The sequence below is a fragment of the Lentinus tigrinus genome (assembly GCF_003813185.1).
Source record: "Lentinus tigrinus ALCF2SS1-7 unplaced genomic scaffold L226scaffold_25, whole genome shotgun sequence".
NCBI lineage: Eukaryota > Fungi > Basidiomycota > Agaricomycetes > Polyporales > Polyporaceae > Lentinus > Lentinus tigrinus.
The window spans coordinates 387,833-405,678 of NW_027137934.1; the positions used below are offsets into that span (position 1 = coordinate 387,833).

General features: G+C 58.2%; 8 protein-coding genes across 8 annotated transcripts; 2 read left to right on the forward strand and 6 right to left on the reverse strand.

Annotated features, from left to right (window-relative positions):
- Positions 1-53: 53 nt before the first annotated feature.
- Positions 54-1,556, reverse strand: L226DRAFT_467604 (uncharacterized protein; the record flags this gene model as incomplete). Its single annotated transcript, XM_067676078.1, has 4 exons — positions 54-602; positions 726-832; positions 921-1,115; positions 1,334-1,556. The coding sequence occupies 4 exons, from the start codon at positions 1,554-1,556 to the stop codon at positions 54-56; spliced, it is 1,074 nt and encodes a 357-aa protein (XP_067532706.1).
- A 194-nt stretch (positions 1,557-1,750) lies between these two features.
- On the reverse strand, positions 1,751-4,013 carry L226DRAFT_162946 (uncharacterized protein). The gene is made up of 2 exons (XM_067672561.1): positions 3,695-4,013; positions 1,751-3,259 (listed from the first exon to the last, which is right to left on the reverse strand). Exons 1-2 carry the CDS (start codon positions 3,857-3,859, stop codon positions 1,946-1,948), a joined length of 1,479 nt encoding a protein of 492 aa, XP_067532707.1. The 5' UTR covers positions 3,860-4,013; the 3' UTR covers positions 1,751-1,945.
- A 282-nt stretch (positions 4,014-4,295) lies between these two features.
- On the reverse strand, positions 4,296-5,796 carry L226DRAFT_573487 (uncharacterized protein; the record flags this gene model as incomplete). The annotated part of the gene is made up of 2 exons (XM_067684862.1): positions 4,296-5,710; positions 5,790-5,796. The coding sequence occupies 2 exons, from the start codon at positions 5,794-5,796 to the stop codon at positions 4,296-4,298; spliced, it is 1,422 nt and encodes a 473-aa protein (XP_067532708.1).
- A 667-nt stretch (positions 5,797-6,463) lies between these two features.
- On the reverse strand, positions 6,464-10,189 carry L226DRAFT_615120 (uncharacterized protein). The gene is made up of 7 exons (XM_067686732.1): positions 9,879-10,189; positions 9,336-9,829; positions 8,912-9,282; positions 8,729-8,860; positions 8,512-8,672; positions 7,700-8,450; positions 6,464-7,647 (listed from the first exon to the last, which is right to left on the reverse strand). The coding sequence occupies exons 1-7, from the start codon at positions 10,056-10,058 to the stop codon at positions 6,737-6,739; spliced, it is 3,000 nt and encodes a 999-aa protein (XP_067532709.1). The 5' UTR covers positions 10,059-10,189; the 3' UTR covers positions 6,464-6,736.
- A 154-nt stretch (positions 10,190-10,343) lies between these two features.
- On the forward strand, positions 10,344-11,635 carry L226DRAFT_615121 (uncharacterized protein). Its single transcript, XM_067686733.1, has 5 exons — positions 10,344-10,688; positions 10,740-10,935; positions 10,995-11,144; positions 11,199-11,268; positions 11,327-11,635. The coding sequence occupies exons 1-5, from the start codon at positions 10,649-10,651 to the stop codon at positions 11,339-11,341; spliced, it is 471 nt and encodes a 156-aa protein (XP_067532710.1). The 5' UTR covers positions 10,344-10,648; the 3' UTR covers positions 11,342-11,635.
- Positions 11,636-11,830: 195 nt separating this feature from the next.
- Positions 11,831-13,760, forward strand: L226DRAFT_467458 (P-loop containing nucleoside triphosphate hydrolase protein; the record flags this gene model as incomplete). Its single annotated transcript, XM_067676064.1, has 2 exons — positions 11,831-12,524; positions 12,685-13,760. The coding sequence occupies 2 exons, from the start codon at positions 11,831-11,833 to the stop codon at positions 13,758-13,760; spliced, it is 1,770 nt and encodes a 589-aa protein (XP_067532711.1).
- Positions 13,668-15,004, reverse strand: L226DRAFT_512364 (NmrA-like family protein). The gene is made up of 3 exons (XM_067678338.1): positions 14,884-15,004; positions 14,324-14,820; positions 13,668-14,263 (listed from the first exon to the last, which is right to left on the reverse strand). Exons 1-3 carry the CDS (start codon positions 14,960-14,962, stop codon positions 13,919-13,921), a joined length of 921 nt encoding a protein of 306 aa, XP_067532712.1. The 5' UTR covers positions 14,963-15,004; the 3' UTR covers positions 13,668-13,918.
- Positions 15,005-15,264: 260 nt separating this feature from the next.
- On the reverse strand, positions 15,265-16,575 carry L226DRAFT_524978 (uncharacterized protein; the record flags this gene model as incomplete). The annotated part of the gene is made up of 4 exons (XM_067678928.1): positions 15,265-15,710; positions 15,765-15,897; positions 15,953-16,103; positions 16,166-16,575. 4 exons carry the CDS (start codon positions 16,573-16,575, stop codon positions 15,265-15,267), a joined length of 1,140 nt encoding a protein of 379 aa, XP_067532713.1.
- Positions 16,576-17,846: the final 1,271 nt, after the last annotated feature.

The window sequence follows — 17,846 nt, forward strand, 5'->3', positions numbered from 1 at the left end:
AGTCCAGTGGGAACGCATTTCAGAGCCCGCCGCAAGAGGGACATACACAGATCCTAGTGCGCCCGTCTACGCCCACCAACAACGCCGCGCTTCCGCGCTCCCGTCGCAAAGTTGACCTCCAGCGCCGCCGCGTTCAGGTACCCATCCACCGTCGCCCTCGGCACCTCCTTCGCGCCATAATCCCACCCAGCCAGATGCTCAATCGCGATGCTGTCCGTCTGCTCATCGAACACCACCGCATACGTGACCTTGTCCCCCGTCGGCCGCGCAAAAAAGTTGCTGTTCCCCGAGCCCGTCGCGCCCTTGAACGAGTAGATCTCCGATACGCCGTTGTTCGGGTCCGCGCCGACGAGCGTCTCGAGGATGTCGAGCTCGCCGCACCCGCCTGGGCTGCCGACCCCGCGGCAGTTGCAGCCGTACTGCGCGGAGCGCACGATTTGCGCGTTGAGGGCCCAGATGGCGGGCACTTTGGAGGCGTCGGAGGAGGGCGGCATGCTGAAGGTCACGAGGAGCATTTTGGAGTCGGCCCAACCGTGGTTGGCGGTGCCCCGCGAGAAGCCGTCGCAGGGGCGGGAGGCGCAGGTCTCGGCGGTCAGGATGTTCTGTGTGTGCAGGGCCGGTTTCAAGGGCAGCGAAACGTGTCCAAGGGCGAAGAATCATGACCCGTCAGTGACTGGGATCATAACAAAACTGCGGAAGATGGGCCAGCCAAGGCTCAAACGTACCATTTCATGATCCTGATCAAGCACACCGTTCGAGATGTCGGCGTTCGCAGTCGCAACAGCAGCCGTGAAGTCGCCGCTCGCGAACGACTGGCTCGACCCGCCGCAGACTGGACAATGCGGTAGGCAGCGAACAAGAAAACGTTCCACACGGTGAGCCGCAAGCAAGCAAGAGGGAAGACAGGGAACCAGACGCACTGGAGAACTCGCCGCTGGCGCCGCCACCCATGTTGTTCATAAAGACGAGGTTGTTCGGGGCCTGGCCGGCGGCCCATGAGCTCGTCTGCGTCCACGACGCGCCGCTGCTGTCCGGCTGGTACACGGCGATGTTGAAGAGGTTGAGCGGGCCGCGGAAGTTGAACGTCATCTCCTCGTTGAATGGGGCCAGATTGCCTTTTGAATTTGATCCCGATGTCGTCCAGTCCGAGTCCGATCAGTGTGTGTTGCGAAGGATGGCAAATTGGCAACGGAGCACGAATCCGGATGCAGTGACGGATCCAGGCATGACATTGACACAGCACAGCATCGTCAATCACCACAGGACGAGAGAATCAATTATCACGCCGTCAGGAAGACGAGCAGCAACGGTGATCAAATCTGTGATGACGCACCGCTGACCGCCTTGGGGGCGGTGATGCACGACGGGTTGGCGTCGCACGTCGGGAAGGTGCCCGGGATGAGGTTCGTGACCTGGTTGTACGAGCCTGAGCCACCGACAGAGGTGTACTTGAGGCCGGTGAGCGAGCCCGAGGTCGAGGGTGGCGTGATAATGTCCTGCGCAAGGGCTGCGCAGACAAAGGTGGCGAGGGCGGCGAACGTGACAGAGAGGCGCATGATGAAGAACGGTCGTTGAATCGTGTCGGAGGTGCGTGTCGGGGGATCGTATCGACTAAGGAGCGGTGGAAGGTCGTGTGTGCCCTACCAGAGGACGAAGAGAACAGCAAGGACTGGGGAATGAACCAGCTTGCCCGTCCCGTGTGCCGCCATCCATTTGTACGCTGGGCCAGTGAGCCCGGCTGATGGACGCAGTCGAAATGCATCAACTTGGATACCGCCGCACGCACTGGACCCGCTAAGTTGCGTCTGCCCGGATCCGATCCACGGCGGGGCAGGCGCGACTCCAAGTCGAGACACGCCTGCCGCCAGAGGCAATGTGCTTGCCTGTGCGGAACGAACGCTTAGTGTATTGACCACACTATACACGTACCACAAACCACAGATGATCATGAGTCCGCTGCCGGCCCAGAGTCCTTCCCCTTCGCAGAGTCTGTCTCCTGCGCTGTCTCCTCCTTCGCCTCCGCCTCTGCCTTCTCTTTGGCAGCGGCCTCTTCCTCAGCCTTGACAAGCTCCTTGTCCTGTGCCTCCCACTCCTTCAAGCGTGCCTCGTACCATTCCCAAACCGCACGACCCACGCTCTCGCCACCGAACTCGCCGTCGTCCTCCAGTGCACTCGGCTCTGCGCGCTCCTTGCCCTTCTTCTCGTCTGCCCCTGGTGCAAGTACAGGTGCAGGCGGCCGTGGCACCTCGAGCCGAACAACGGCGCATTCCCGATACAGCGCCCCAGGCTTGAGGACCTCAACATGGCCGACTCTCCTCGGCTCGGCCCGCTGGGGTGACGGCTCTGGGGTGGCTGCCTCCGCCGCCTCAGCTTGTCGTGCCTCTTCGTCCGCAGCAGCGTCGACCTTGGCCTGTGCGCGCTTGAGGGGCGTCGGAAGGAAGAGCACGTGCAGGAGGGTCTGTAGTGCAGACGACGAGGACTTGGTGAACAGCATCAGTGGCAGAAGCAGAACAATGTATGCGAGTGACCACCCCCGTTCACCCGTTCCGAGGAAGGGGGCGACCGTGTCTCGCCGGCTGATCCCTGGACAGGCAGACACAGCCAGGATATTCGACGGGTGCGGCGCTGGGGGCTTGTCCGACCTCGCGTCTTGTGCTCGGTTGGGCAGCGAGTCGAGGATACGCTGCAGGTGGCGGGTGACAATAATCGTGCGGAGCGCCCGGTGTCCCTCAGAAATGAGCAGAGACTCCGGACGCGCTGGAGAGGAGGGCGTGGACTCGAGGAAGGAGGTGAACGTCGGGAGCGCAGCGGCGTAGAACGGGTTCACCACGGAGATGACGCGTATGTCCCGCTCGACGGGTGCAACGAGCAGCGCTGGCAAGAGCAGAGTCACCATCAAGAAGGACGCGAGCGAGGCGGACTCGCGTTGCTCCGCCTCTCGCTGCTCCTTCTCGCGCCGAGCTTGTCCGCCGAAGAACCATATCCGGCCGATGCTGGGGTACTCGTGCGCGAATACGATCGCATCTATACGCGTGTCGTTCCCGGTGAGGAACGTAGTGCAGAAGTTGCGGATCGAAGTTGCAGAGGTGAGGTCGCAGTACTCGGCAAAGATGTTTTCGTTGTTAGTTGTCGAGCGGATGAGAGGGAGGAGGAGGGACGGAACGGGATGGGAGAGAGGGTACGGGGAGAGGGCGATGATGTGTGCACCGCGTTTTGCAAGGGCAGTCAGTGTTACGATGCCCAACGGCGTGAACGGACCCTACAAACTCGTGTTAGTTTTTCTGAAGCATGCTGTCGATCTCTGCTACAGAAGCGGAGCATTAACTCTCATATGCCGGTCAGGTCATGGGCAGGACGTAAAGCCGAGAGCATATACACCTCCATTCAATCTGCAACGCATAGATGCACTAGGTGTCAGTGTCCGTTTGGACCATGTAGAAGGTGTCAATATACCGCGTCCTAGCCATGACTACTAGCCACCTCATATTCCTCCCAGTATCCCTGCAATGATTGCCATACGGTCACCGTTCACGACGCTGGCCGGCTCCTGCGAGTTCATGCCCTCCAAAAGTCCAAGCATCAAGCAGGGGACATCGACATAACCACTTTACACCGGAATGCCACTCTGCCTCTGCCGGACCCTCCCCTTCCTCCCACACCGTGACCAAAACACGACTCAAAGACGAGAACTCACCGTCAGAATCACCACCCGTGCATGCAGATCTCGCTCCCGATTCGTCGGGGGGCCCTGGGCGTACGCATAGATCACAAAGAGGACCGCAGCGGCGACGGCGGCGTGTGGCCAGTACTTGAGCGGGAGGACTGCTGTGATCGCAGTGTAGACGACTTGGAGGACCATGTATGCGGCGAGTTGGGTGGGGTAGCACTAGTAGCGGGAGTAGGAGCAAGGGTAGGAGAAACGGAAGGTTCAAGTAGATTGCACTGTGCAAGGATGGGATCTAGGAGGAGAGCCTGAGCTACGCGTAACGGTGTCGGAAGACACGTATCCGAACTTTTCGGAGCGCCCGTCGTTCACTTGATGGTTCACGTTCAGGATACGCAACACGGAGCTGCACGTATGGATTGGAGATTGACAATTGTGAGCACCGTAGAGATGCATCTGTGAGTCAGTACTCAGTCCTGGTCCGAATAATTTAGGTGTAACTAGTAGTATGCGTGAGGTTGTTACATGCATTACAAGAAAAGCGTCCAGATGATAGCATAGCAAAAGAAGATCCAGCATGTTCGTGCACGGTCATGTCCAAGGCGCAGCCTAGCGCGACCTCTGGATCCTGTCATGAATCTAACCGCGGCTTCTCCAGAGGACGCAGCTCTGGCGGCCGCGGCGGCAACGGCATCTCCGCAAGCCCTCGCGGCAGCGGCAGCGGACGATCAATATCCTCCGCCACATACGACGGCGACCCCGGCGAGTCTCCCGGGAGCGGCGTCGGGATCGTCGCAGGCGTCGCCTCCGGGGTCTCCTCGAGCGTCGGCATGGGCCGGTACGCGTCCGCCACGCGTATCTGGCCCGTCGGCGACTCGACGGGCTCCCGCCCCTCCCCCCCAGTCCCGGGCACCACGCCATGCCACGGCGAGTAGCTCGCAAGCACGTTCGGCACCCACGTCGTCGCCCGCTTGAGGTTCGTCCCACGCCCCGAGCTCACGCCCGACCCGGACCCGGACGAGGTAGAGGAGGTCCGTCTGGGACGCCCGGGCTCGGATGTGGGGCGTACCGAGGACGTGCGTGAGACGGCCTGGGCGGAGGAGTTGCGCGAGACCGTCTGGAAGGAAGAATCTTCTGTCGAGAGCTTGCGCGAGAAGAAGTTGCGCCCGACGTCCTGCACGCTGCCCACGGTGCCGACGTCGGACAGCACTATGGAGTTCACCGCGGACTCGGGAGGGGGCGGCGAGCTGGGGGACTCGGAGCTGGGCACGGGCGGGAGCGACGGCGACACGCGCGAGATGTCGATTATGTCTATCGGCGAGACGCGCGGGATCTGTGGGAGCGGCGACTTGGCCATCGTGGCGAACGGCCGGCTATTTGTGGACGGGGCGGAGACACTGCTTGCGGGGTATGACATGTGCGCCCACTCCCTTGAGCCCTCCGCGGCAGGGGAGGAGATGACCTGGTTCGACTCGCGCAGGAACTCGATGCGGAGCGACGGGATGCGACCCTTCTTTCCCCCGTCCGTCTTGATTTGTATTCGCGGGAAGCTGATCTGCGGGAGGTGGAACAGCGGAGATCGGGGTGCAGGCGCAGGTGTAGGCGCGACTTCTGGCTCGGGCATGGTAATGGCGAGGTCTGGGTTGGAGTGGAAGGAGTACCGCTGCTCGGCGGGTAGCATGGGCTCCGGGAACATGGGTGGAACGGGGACGCGAGAAGGAGGACCTCGTACTTTTGCTCCCCAATCGTTCAACTCCCCAAGAGATGATCCATTCCGCTGATGGGTCTGTGTCCAGTCCATCGAGGACATGTTCCGGTGGTGCGTCGCGGGTTCCGTCTTAGGCGGGAGTGGCGGGAACGCCTCTGTGTTCAGCAGCGGCATGTGTGCCTCTGGGTCTCCGGCGTACGAATGCATGAAGCGCTGTTGCATGTCCGGCGCGTTCGCGAATCGATGCATGAGCTTCTGGCGACGGTAGACGTATACGGCGAAGGTGAGGAGCGCGGCCCCGACGATGATCACGATGACCGTGCATGCTGTACGCCATCCTGTAGAGGACTGTGTTCGGGAAGACAAGGCGCATGAGCATCTCGAATCTGCACGAGATCGCGGGATATTCGAGCTCACTCACCATGAAGCTCTCAACCGAACGAGAGGAAGGGACTCACAGAACTGAAGCCAGCTGCATGCAACCCGGAGGGCACAACAAAGGGGAAAGGGAAAGGAGAAAAGGTCCTGGGACGCGACCTGAAGGTGAAAAAGGCACACCGACCCAACCCACGGCCAGCGGTGGCAATTCGTCAACATCAGACCAGCAGCGCACAATCACCGCCTCGTCCCGCCGGTTACCGAGCCCCTTCCCTTCTCAGCCCTTCTCGCGCCCGGAACACAGCGCTGCGCGTGTCATGACGCGTCTCATAAGGTCGGGAAATCTGCAGGCAATGCTGGCGTGAATCCAGCATTGGTCCGGCAACCTGCTTGGAGAGGGAAAAGGAGACATGGGCGGTTTCAGATGAGTACCAGCGGCCAGCCTTCGGAACACTTGCGAATTCAATGTGAGGCTATTCGGTACGCCCGGTCCGGCCACGTCCTAGGTCGATAATTGATTTTAGGCAAGAGTATTACCAAGTCCCACCATTGCAGCGAAGGTCGAGACCTTTATGCAAGTATAGCAGACGAACAGCGAGTAATCTCACCGGAGTGATATTTCCGCTTCCCCGCGACGGACACAGTGGGTCCCTTGGTTGCCTTTGAAGATGATGCTGCGGGAAGCCGAGTGGGAGACATCACCGGGAGTGAACAACATGGCAATCGAGGGTACACAGGATGTCATGGTCGAAAGACAAGGTCACCGCCAGCCCTTAGTAATCACATAACTCATCCGCAGCCAGTGGCTGTAGTCTTTGGATCACTAACTCAAAGTACCCCTACACGGTGACCACCTCCAAGTGGTGGTTAACCGAACACATACACTGTCCGAACAGAACCAAGGATAAACAGGAGTGGCAGATAGACAGACTAGGAACATTCCTATCGTACACAGTGTCCAGAAATTTGGAGGAAATTCGCCAAGTTCACACTTCGAACCGAGTCCACACCTCCACCAACCCATCCGCCACCTTCGTCGGCAGCGCCCACAGCGGCAGAAACTGCTTCACCTCCTCAAACGCAGGTATCCTCCCGCTCCCCGGCGGACCCAGCGCGCTCGCATACTCCGCATATTCGCACGCCGCCCGCCCGCCCAACGTCTCCTCGCCACTCGCCTCGTCCCAGCCGACCTCGACGACGAACTCCTTCCCCCACGTCCTACTCCACAACCGTGCCTCCTTCACACCCCCTGGGGGCATCTCGTAGCCACCCTGCAGGTGCATCTTCGCAAGTGGAGTGGGAGCGTCCCCCGTATGCGCGCGGTGATGGTCGTGCACGAAGATGAAGTTGATGGCGCGGTCGAAGTACAGCCTGCACCCGCGCGTGTTCTCGCCCCGCACAGATACGAGCGCCCTCGACGCGTTCAGGCGCGACGTCTTGACGTCCAGCCACTGAGAAGGCGGGAAGGAGGAGTTGCCATTGGGGGCCGGGAGGAGGTCCGTCGCCCACTTGCACGTCATCAGGTCCGGACGGAGGCCCGTTTTGTTGCAGGACACATCGCTCGTCCACGACGACGGGATGTCGGGCGTGATGTACTTGTCGACGTATCCCTTGAGCCCAGTGAGCGTCGTATCCGCGCGGACAACTTCCAGCGATTGGGCGCGGGAGGCAAGGGACGGGTTCACAGCCAAGCCGGACGCGGGTGCGAGTTCCACCGATTGCTGGAAATAGACGCGGAACGGCCATTGCTGAGTGAAGGGATACGCAGCCCAGGTTGCAGCAAGCAGGACCACAAAGACCACTGCGACCAGAGCATTTAGCCATTGGGGCAGCTTATGCGCGAATGGCGTCAGGGGAATGAAGATGAGAACGCTGAAGATCGCCAGTAACTCGTACACTGCGAGTTGCCTTCAGCACGGACCCAAGGGAAGTGGATAATCAGCACTCACCCATCACCGGATTGCTTCCGTCCACGAGAGTGTGCATAAGCGCATTGAGCAGTAGAACCTCGAGCTGGAACAGCAGCAGCGCGGTAGCGGGCACGAGCAACAACATCTGCCCGATCCACCACCCGTACTCATCCGCAGACTTCCCAACAATCGTGACATCTCCCGGCCTGTCCAGAGTAAGGTACTCATTTCCGCCCTGGGACACGCGGCGATGCTGGTGCATGAGAGGAGTGATCTCCGTCGGGTCGGTCTCGACAACTTCGCCCTCTCCAGTATGCTCCGCCTCCGCATGGGCTGGGCTGCGGGAGCCGTTCTGCCCCTCAGTGTCGTCATCGGCATGCTCGGGGGCCTCGTACCGCACACCGCGCACCAGGCGGCGCCCAGCGATGGCACCCTCCGCCCGTGCCTCGCGCTCCTCACGGGTGCTGAACAGGTCGCTGCGGCTGCCCAACTCGTTACCCGGGTCTCCGCGCCTGCCTGCTCGAACGAGTTCGATCACCACAGCCAGCCAGGCGCCGAGGTAGAGGACGGTCGTCCAGTACAGGGAGCTGAGATGTCGGGTTGCGATGGCCACAGTCGAAACCAGGAGCAGCAACCAAGCGAATGAATACAGGGAGAGGGTGACCGCAAGCTTCTGCGAGACAAAGGTCGGCGGGAGCATATAATGCAGCCCTTGCAATGGAAGGACCAATGCGAAGAAAGAGACTGCCAGGAAGACCGTCAGGACCGCATATGCGTGCGAGTGGATGACCTGAGCGCGTGCGACAGATGAGGAATATGCTCGGAAGACATGAACTGAACGGTTCGCTTACATATGGATTAAGATGAACGAATCCTGCGATCAGTCCGACGTGAACGAGCACAGCGATGATGAGAGCTATCCAGAAGCGCTCCCACCCAGCTAATGCCTTGATCGCCAACCTGAGTTTCGCCATCTTGCTGTGATCGCTGGTAACAGAGACAGACTCAGGCGCTGAAGTGTACTCGGTGGTCAATACTGACTTTCAGAGAATTTAGGAATGACCTCACTGGCATGCTTCTTGGACGCGAGCATGACCCATGCAATAAGGCCGATGGCGCTCAGAGGTCCGATAACAAGGAACACGATGTTGAACGCATAGATAGAGTCCATAGGGAAGAGCACCATGGCACGTCCAAGTACTGCAGAAGATATTGAGTGTATGGGTAGTAAACTTTACATGAAATACTCACTGTCAAAATAGACAGATCCTCTGGAATCTGTGCCCGGCTGGTCATCGTTCAGTAGGCTCAAGCCCGCACCACGAACGAGCTCCATCATGGCCCACAGAGCCTTGCGTCCTTCGTCATGGCCCATTCCGGGAATGGAGTCCCTCGGCGTGTGGTAGTAAGCGCGGTTCTTGTAGAAGGCGAGATCGAATCCTTGTATACCGGCAACCTCTCCCTCAACCCCTCGTGCATATATCTCATAATCGGTGGAGCTGCGAATCATTCCTGCGGAGAACGCCTCGGAAGTCAAGACACTCCCGTGCGGGTGCTTAACTGCGGAGTTAAGTAGGGACCGCGCTGCACCAAGTGAGGTTGAACGGAAGACAAGCGGACGACTGTCCCAGAAATGAGTTTCATGTAGTACGCAGAAGAAACCGCATATATTCACCCTCCTGACGCGGCTCCCTCGAGATTGATGAACGTGGAGGTGAGGTTCGACCATGGATGCTGGAAGTACGCGTGGGCACCATTGAGCTGATCTTCCTCGCCGTTGTTGAAGAAGAAGATGGCGGTCCTGCGTGGCCGCCGATCGGGATGCGCGAAGTACTCTGCCATCTCCAGCAGCGTCACGACGCCCATCCCATCGTCCGTCGCACCAGGGGCAGAAGAGACAGAGTCATAGTGGCAAGAGAAGAGCACCCCGTCCGGACCGGACTCGGGTGAGGCAAGAGGGGAGTCTGTACCGTCAACCTTGAGCAGCACGTTCGTCCCTTCAAAGTACACCGCGTGGTCTCTGGCAGCAATGTAGGTGACACTCGACGTCAGGTCGTCGGAGAGGTGAACGTAGTTATGGCGATCCGCGAGCCGTTGCAAACGCGAGAGTATATATGACCGCACATTGTCATTCGCGTGAGAGATGTAGGGGTGCGGACCAGAGGTTATCTGCTGCACTCCTGAGCTCGGCTTGCTTATTCGCGGACTGCCCACGCACCTTGCTCAACGCTTCATATCCGCGATCCAAGTTCAAGCCGCGCAGATTCTTCGGAACATCGGCAAGTTCATCGAAACTCAGTGTGCTTATGAAGACGGCAGCATAGATGATGATGGTGAGAATAGCAACAGGAATAGGTGTAAACTTGAACGGCGAAGCCAACTTCGCCGACACAGGCATTGCGAAATTCGGGGTCGTTCAGAAACGGTTGTTAACCATGCAGCGAGCAAACAGTCCCCTAGAGTCAAAGACGTCTGTCGGTCTCTTTGTCGTTACTGTCGTCGGCGGTCGGACGCGCGTCGACGTCGTCGTGCTCGACGAACTCAGACAGTATGACGTACTGGCGCTAGAAGGTAGGCGTCAGAAGAGTGACCCCCTGTTGCCTTTCTTTGGCCGCGTCACGGTCACAGACTCTCGACACAGCGCGCCCGCCCAAAATCTTGCCATTCACAACGCAGGCGGCATCGTTGAGGTGAGTATCGTTCCCTACGCCGAAATGATGTTTGTGCAGGTCTTGCGAAGGGTTCTCGACGACTCTGGGAGAGTTTGGGTGTGGAATGGTGGGCGGAAAGGGTTGGATGCATGGGCTGAGGTCAGGATGACGGGGTGGGCCGGTTTGGGTATGCATGGGCAACCCCTGCTACAACCAAGGACGGAGGGTCCTGCAGCGAGGGTCCAAGGCCTCATCGAGCACCCATCGCAAGACCTCGCAAAAGCGATAGGTCTCATCGCTGACTTCGGACTTCTCCCTTAGCTCAAGACTCGCTACAATGGCCAACACGAAGACTCCCAAGGGTAAGGCGACGAAGGGTATGTCTCTCGTGTTTTTTATCTACATGCAGTGTTTGATCTTTTGAGTAGTGTCCGACAAGGATGCGAAGGCCAAGGCCGCGAAGAAGGCCGCTCTCCACGGCACGCACGCACACGCTGCACGCAAAGTGCGGTACTCCGTTTCCTTCCACCGCCCCAAGACCCTCCGCCTTTCCCGCAACCCCAAGTACCCCCGCAAGTCTATTCCCCATGCACCCCGGATGGACCAGTTCCGCACCATTGTCTCGTGAGTCTTGGATTATACTCGCCACCCCGTCATGCAGACGTTCATGGTGCTACCTACAGTCCGTTGAACACGGAGAGTGCGATGAAGAAGATTGAGGAGAACAACACTCTTGTCTTCATTGTCGACATCCGTTCGAACAAGCGTCAGATCAAGGACGCAGTAAAGAAGCTGTACGATGTTCAGGCCGCAAAAATTAACACCCTCATCCGGTGAGTTTCTATGTGGATCATACAATGCCTACATCACTTACTCCCTGATAACAGTCCCGATGGCAAGAAGAAGGCGTACGTCCGCCTGACCGCGGACCACGATGCTCTGGATGTTGCCAACAAGGTCAGTCCAGTCTCATGCCACCAATTTACTGCCCTTCCTGACGCTCTTCTCTCTTCAGATTGGCTTTATCTAGATGTCGGTTGTTTGTTGTCTCTCGTCTTCGTCGTCGTCTTGCATGCTTCGTTCCGCCCTCCCCGCGGTAGCATATGTACTCTGAGCCGCTGGTGCTTGCCCTCGCCATCCCATGACATGACCATGTATGCGTACCACCCAATGCCATCCGCCCATGCAAAAACGCATATCTATGCTGGACATGGAAGTACTTCGCAGCTTGTGAGGCGCGAGATCGAAGGAAGCGCCAATCCTCGGCGTATGCAGTCATTTTCTACAATCTCATCACCTCTCCTGAGTCTGTTCGCCGCCGCCGTATTATATGTCTTCAACCTGAGGGTCATGTCCACATGGTCCAAGTTGTTCAAATTCTTATGACTTGGTTTGAGTTATGTTTGAATATGCGCTTCGATGCGGTTAGCCCCCGTCAGCCGCCGTCATGCTTTCACCTGCACCACCATCTGCTTGAGCTCTTCGTGCTCCCGGCGTGCTCCGTAAAGCTGTGGACGGCATGCAGCATGTTACACTTCGACGCCTACCACGGTTTCCCCGGCTGGTCTCCCGGATTCACCACGACGCGACCTCCCTACCCATCGTCAACATCCCAAAGTCCTCCATATACGAGCTTGGCGAGCAGGAGCCCGCACTCAGGGATGTCTCGCTAGTCGTTCAGCCTCACGACTCGTGGGCCGTCGTGAGCGCAGATGCAGCGGCGGGCAAGGCTGCGCTCTTCGGTGCGCTGATGGGCACCCATAGGATCTCCCCGCCCGCGCCGCCACCCGGGGGCCTCTTCCCGTTCCTCCGAGACGCGGACCCGCACAGGTACGTGCAGATGGTGCGCTTCGCGCACCGCGGGAAGGGTTCTGGGGACGGGTTCTACGACTTCACGGCGCGGTATGGGTCAGTGCGCGAGGAGGACAAGCGGACGCTGCGCGAAACGTTCTTCCCGGAGATGGCGCGCCCTATCCATGAGCTCGCGATCTCCTCGTTGTACCACGCGGAGCAGCTCGAGCCTGTGAGTGAGGTCGACGCGAAGGCGAAGGAGAGGCAGCGGGCGTATTTCGACTTCCTGACCGCCCGCTTGCGGCTGACGGACTTGCTGGACTTGCCTATGATCGCGCTGAGCAATGGGCAGACGAGGAGGGCACGGATCGCGAAGGCGTTGTTGGCGGACCCAAAACTGCTCTTGCTGGATGAGCCTCTGAGTGAGTGTCTGTAACTTCAGGTTATCCTCCACCTGTACATATTCCTTCGTCAATACCATGAATATCCCTCGCTCTTCTCGGTCGTTCGTCTTCAAGAGTCCCGTCGTCTTCGACTCAATGGCGCGCATGTCAGTACGCTAACATGGTCTTAACATTGCAGCTGGTCTTGACGTGAAGTCGCGCGCTATCCTCCTGGACTTGCTGGACGAGTTGCAGCGAACGTGGGCTTCACCGCATGTCATTGTCGGTCTCCGTGCGCAAGACCCTCTCCCGGACTGGACCACTCACGTCGCCCTGATCGAAGACGACGGCAAGGTACAGACCGGAAAGAAGGAAGATGTCTTCTCCACGACGTTCACCCCTTCAGCTCCCATAACCTCCACCTCCCCATCCGCGACGGTGGATTCTGCCTCGTCCGGATACAAAGCACGACCTCACGGCAACGCACTCATCGACATGACGGGCGTGAACGTCGCATACGGCCCACGCAAGGTGCTCTCCGACATCCGATGGACAATTCACGCGAACTCGCGCTGGCACCTCATTGGCGAAAACGGCGCGGGGAAGACGACTCTTCTCGCGCTACTCACCGGTGAACACCCACAGTCCTACACTCAGTCCTCAAATCTCCTCCTCTTCGACCGCGAGCGCTCCAAGTGGGCCACGCCTCTCCTCCTGCGCAACATCGGCCGCGTCTCCCCCGAGATGTTCAACGCCTTCCCGCGCCGGCACAACCTCACAGTGTGGGACGCGATCGGGACCGGGTTTGACGGCGGCTTCGTGCCCAAGGGCGAGCTAGGCGTCGGGACCGCCGAAGACGGAGGACGCCTCGAGGCCGGCGGGCAGGAGGAACAGTGGCGGCTTCACAGGATGTACGAAGTCATGTGTGCCCTCGGGCCCAGCCAGTGGCATACACACCCGCAGAGCATCACGGAGGAGCAGTACTTCCGCCGCCCGTTTGCGGATCTGTCTCCTGGGGAGCAGTCTATGGTCCTCCTGATGCGTGCGCTGGTGGGCGCGCCTTCGCTCGTCCTGCTTGACGAGGCGTGGGCCGGGATGGACAAGGCGATGGTGCAGGCGGCTCATCGATACCTCCAGGATGGAGGAGGAGGACTGACGGAAGAGCAAGCGTGTATTGTTGTCAGCCACTGGGAGGAAGAGGTTCCTTGGGGTCCTGAAGAGGGCGTGCAGAGGTTCAGGCTAGACGGCGGGAGGGGTGAGCGGATCTTTCCTTGAGGTACGGGAGTCCTTTGAGTAGTCCGAACCGTGTTGACGTCGTTTTCCATGAAGATATGCGACTTTACATGATAGATCTCTGTCACCACACACTAGCGTACATCCATCGACATCGGATTGCTCGAATTGTATATCATCCAAAAGTTGGTCCCTATCTCTCACTTTGCGTACTTGTCAAAGACCGACCCCGCGGTGACGCCCAAGCTCTCCCTCAACGTGTCCTCGAACGGCCTCAACTCCCTGCCAAGTATCTTCTGCAGCAGCGGATCAATTACATCCAGCTCTCCCCTCTCCAACGCTTTGTAGGTTGTCGCCCACTTGCGGAGGAAGTCCTCTTCACCGCGAGGACCGTTCTTGCCTAGGTTGTGCCGCACATACGCATCTTCGGTACCGACGATCAGCTTGACCTCCCGGCCCAGGAGTTGGGAAGCCAGCGTGGCGACGTCCTTGAGTGTGTACGTCTTCGAGCCGGAGAGCAAGCGAGTCTCGTTCCCGTAGCCGTCCTGCGTACAACAAGGTCAGTACACATACCTCTGTGCGCGCGAGAATCTAACGAAACATACCTCTACCATGATCTTGGCTGTCGCTTCTCCCAGGTCCTCTCGGCACACCCACGCGATACTGCCATCGCTATGCGGAATGAGCACATCGTCCTCCCCTGCTTTGGGATCCCAGAAACCGAAGTACAGCGGGTAGCTCTCGCTGTATATCCCTTCCCGGAGGATCGTGTACGTCAACCCGCTCTCCTTCAGGTACTTCTCCGTGTCGAGGTGTGCCTGCATGACCTCCGCGACGCTGTCGCTTGCGAACGCCAGGGAGGTATAGTAGACGTGCTTGATCCCCGCGCGCTTCGCGGCGTCGATGGCGTTCTTGTGGTGCTTGACACGCAGCTCGTGTGCGATAGATGGGTAGGAGACGATGAGGAGCTTGTCGGCCCCTGCGAAGGCGGTGTCGAGCGACGCGGGGTCGCCGTAGTCTCCTCGACGGATCTCGGCGCCCGACTCCTTGATGAAGGCGTTTGCGCCAGCGGGATTGTGGAGGGAGACGATGATGTCAGACGCTGAAAGTACAATGGCGTTGTGAGTGACCATGGACGTAGTATCAGTATGCAGTAAATGTCTACCTGGTACCAACTTGAGAAGGTATTTGAAGACCTGAGAACCCAGTCCGCCGGTTGAACCTGTAACGACGTATTTGGTCATGTTCAATGCTCGGTGTAAGGACGAGATGACTGGCGTTAGTCGTGGAGAAGAACAAGCTGCAAGGTTCAACTGTCGGGGGCTATATATGTGGGCGTAGAACCTTTGCGAACACGGCTCGTCCTGATATGATGTCAGCCGTGAGCATCAGTCAGCAGCTTCCCGAGGATTGTCTTACACATCGTACCGGGTATGTACACCTACAATACGCGGGAGCGCGACAACCAGTGGCATACAGTAGGCATATGGCATATAGCAGCATACAAATCATAGTTACATAGACGTATAATACTCTCCTTCTCTAGTCACTCCACGGGCTCGGACTCGGAACGATCACTTGAACCACGCCGCTGCAGCTCCTCGATCTCTTCTTCATTGAGTAAAGCCGCCTCCAGCATCGCGCGGATCCATGGCAGCGCAGCTCGGATCTGCTGCACGATGAACTGAATCAGCACCCATAGCACTGGCAGTACGATGGTCACGAGAATGGGCAAGAGGAGCTTTCCGTGTAACAGCGCGATGGTGTCGACAAGCGTGAACAGGAGGACTGCGATGATGGAAAGCAAGCAGAGCCACGCGGCACTCGATACTGCGCTGGCGACGCCATAGGCATATCGCGCGGAGCACGCGTATGCTTGCGCGAGGAGGGACAGGGTTGGAAGCGTCCAAGCGGTGTACAGCAAGTAGTACTTCCAATCGTCTAGCCAGTACCGGAGTTCTCGTGCCTCTTCCATGAGCTCAGTTGGTTGCTCTGTGGGACGTGATGAGTCGGAACTTCCATGTCGTCTGTGGGACAAATACGCACCGACGATACCGATCACTTCATGCCTGTCTATTCCTTCCTCCCTCTCACCCACGAGCACCTGTATGGCGAGAGCCGAAAGTCTCTCGACTGGCTTCCGGTGAAGCTGAGGCTTGCCTCGGTTGGTGTCAATGACCTGAATTTCGTGAAACTCAGTGCTGTGTGTACGGATATGACGGAAAGAGGCGCACATAGCAGTTCTCCATGCCGAATTGACGCATGGCACGGGTAAGGTCGAGGTCACCTTTCGGACCAAGTTCGACGTCGCAAATGATCACTCCGAGGTCATCGGGCCATTTTCTTGTTGCTTCGACGTCCGGGTACCATCTAACGCGCACATACCTGACGATCGGAATGAGCATTGTAATCCCCGAGGAACGGAGCAAACGGAACAGAGTACGTACCCAACTTCTGGGGGAGACCATATGGGCCCTGGTGCAGTTCTCCGAGGACGGGTGCCATTCCAGTCAAGGAATTTACCTCTGGAGATGTCCATTGGGCCTCTGAGCAGCCTCTCGTCGCCACGCAAAACGAGCCACCACAGTGCGAAGAAGTGGCACACGTCGGACTTCAGCTTAACCCAACCGCTCCTCGTGTGCAGTGAAGCGGGCACATTGATCGTACGCAACCTCTCGTGAGCATACTCGAGGAATTGTGCTGGGTGCGTGAGGGTGTATGCGAAGAGCGCGGCGAAGGTGTAGAGGCGGCCTCCGGGCAGTTGGTTGTACGGTTCCGGGAGATGCCCTGTCAAGGCATGGACTACGTCGGCGAAGCAATACTCTCCCTGGGCGGATGTCACGGTCGAGGTGGCCATGTTGGTGTACGTGTGGACGTGTCGCAAACAGGGAGAGAGACGAGGCCAGTAGTGTGGTCAGCGGTGAAGGAGTACTCGGTAGGTCGAGAGACGTCGACAGGTGTCCCAGAGACCGGATGAAGTGCCATTCGAGACTAATGAACGCTGCCGAGTAAAGTTTGCAGGTATCGAGGTCCGGCCATGGCTGCAGTTGAGTACAATAGGTTGAGAGGTGCCCCATAGCAACTGACCATCCTCGAGGACAGCATTTACAGTAGTGGTAGTGCCACCTAGAGAGCTTCTCCTCCCTCGCGTTAGTTCTACTACAAGGGTCACATTGTTCTCATTGATAGCGGTGGTCGACGCCCAAGCGACGGCCTTGTATTTTGCGCGCCTACGGCGGCGACATGAATGACTGCTATTCTCAGCCTTCAGCAGCCTTCCGATAGTAGGGTGGTCGAAGTCTGGATGAATTGGGAAGTTCGATAGTGTCTGAGTCTGAGATTAACAACCTACCAAGCCCGAATGCGAGTAATCAGGAGGACTCATGTTCGCTGGCGGGACGGAGTCCGTTCGGTCTTTCAAAGCCTCTTGTTTTCTGGTAATCGAACCCAAAAAAGTAGTCTTCTGCTCATTCCTCGCGTGAAAAGAAGCTAAAGGCACCAAGAATACCATAGAGATGCTAGGCATGGTCATGGTTTGGGCAAGAGGGTATGATGTCCACGGGGATCAGACAACTGTCCTGGTGATCGCAAATTGGTCCGCCGTAAGTGGCTCGTCGGTCCTGTCTGTACGGCACCTTTGTCAGTCCACTACAGCGTCAATGTCCTGTGGCGGGGAGGATTCTGCCAGCGCTATATGGCGCTTCGGTCCGTCTGTTATCGCTCAACTGTCCACAGTTTGAAGAATCTAAAGATCCACTGCATGGATTCCCTTCAGAATTTCTGAGACAGTTCCCAGAAGCCCCTAGATACAGGGAAAAATAATAAGCTGGTGACCCATGGCGTTGAACATTCTCCATGTTCCTGCTAACTTCAAGTGCCCGCATAGCGCGCACAGCGGCGCTACGTGCATCGGCAAGAGGCTAGCCGAGAGGGTGGGAAGCATAGCGCGCGTCGGATGGCCTGGTTAGCGCTCGCATTTCGTGCACGCAGAACATAACGAAGGAGAAGAGATACAAGGAAGCTGATATTTTTCCTGAGATGAGAGGCTTCATATTACGCAACTCCCAAATTTTGAAGAGGAACGGATGAGTGGTGGAGGAGATCCTTCAAACGGCGGACAGTGTATCG

Excerpts from the sequence above, each read along its gene's own strand:
- L226DRAFT_162946 (XM_067672561.1), bottom strand. The coding sequence starts at position 3,859 with ATGGTCCTCCAAGTCGTCTACACTGCGATCACAGCAGTCCTCCCGCTC. Across the intron at positions 3,260-3,694 it reads CACGGGTGGTGATTCTGACG|GGTCCGTTCACGCCGTTGGG; the intron begins GTGAGTTCTCGT and ends ACGAGTTTGTAG.
- L226DRAFT_615121 (XM_067686733.1), top strand. The coding sequence starts at position 10,649 with ATGGCCAACACGAAGACTCCCAAGGGTAAGGCGACGAAGG. Across the intron at positions 10,936-10,994 it reads CAGTTCCGCACCATTGTCTC|TCCGTTGAACACGGAGAGTG; the intron begins GTGAGTCTTGGA and ends TGCTACCTACAG. Across the intron at positions 11,145-11,198 it reads AAAATTAACACCCTCATCCG|TCCCGATGGCAAGAAGAAGG; the intron begins GTGAGTTTCTAT and ends CCCTGATAACAG.
- L226DRAFT_615120 (XM_067686732.1), bottom strand. The coding sequence starts at position 10,058 with ATGCCTGTGTCGGCGAAGTTGGCTTCGCCGTTCAAGTTTACACCTATT. Across the intron at positions 8,673-8,728 it reads CGCGTCCAAGAAGCATGCCA|CGCCTGAGTCTGTCTCTGTT; the intron begins GTGAGGTCATTC and ends AGTACACTTCAG. Across the intron at positions 8,451-8,511 it reads TCGTTCATCTTAATCCATAT|GTCATCCACTCGCACGCATA; the intron begins GTAAGCGAACCG and ends GCACGCGCTCAG.
- L226DRAFT_512364 (XM_067678338.1), bottom strand. The coding sequence starts at position 14,962 with ATGACCAAATACGTCGTTACAGGTTCAACCGGCGGACTGGGTTCTCAG. Across the intron at positions 14,821-14,883 it reads CCTTCTCAAGTTGGTACCAG|CGTCTGACATCATCGTCTCC; the intron begins GTAGACATTTAC and ends TTGTACTTTCAG. Across the intron at positions 14,264-14,323 it reads CAGCCAAGATCATGGTAGAG|GACGGCTACGGGAACGAGAC; the intron begins GTATGTTTCGTT and ends TGTTGTACGCAG.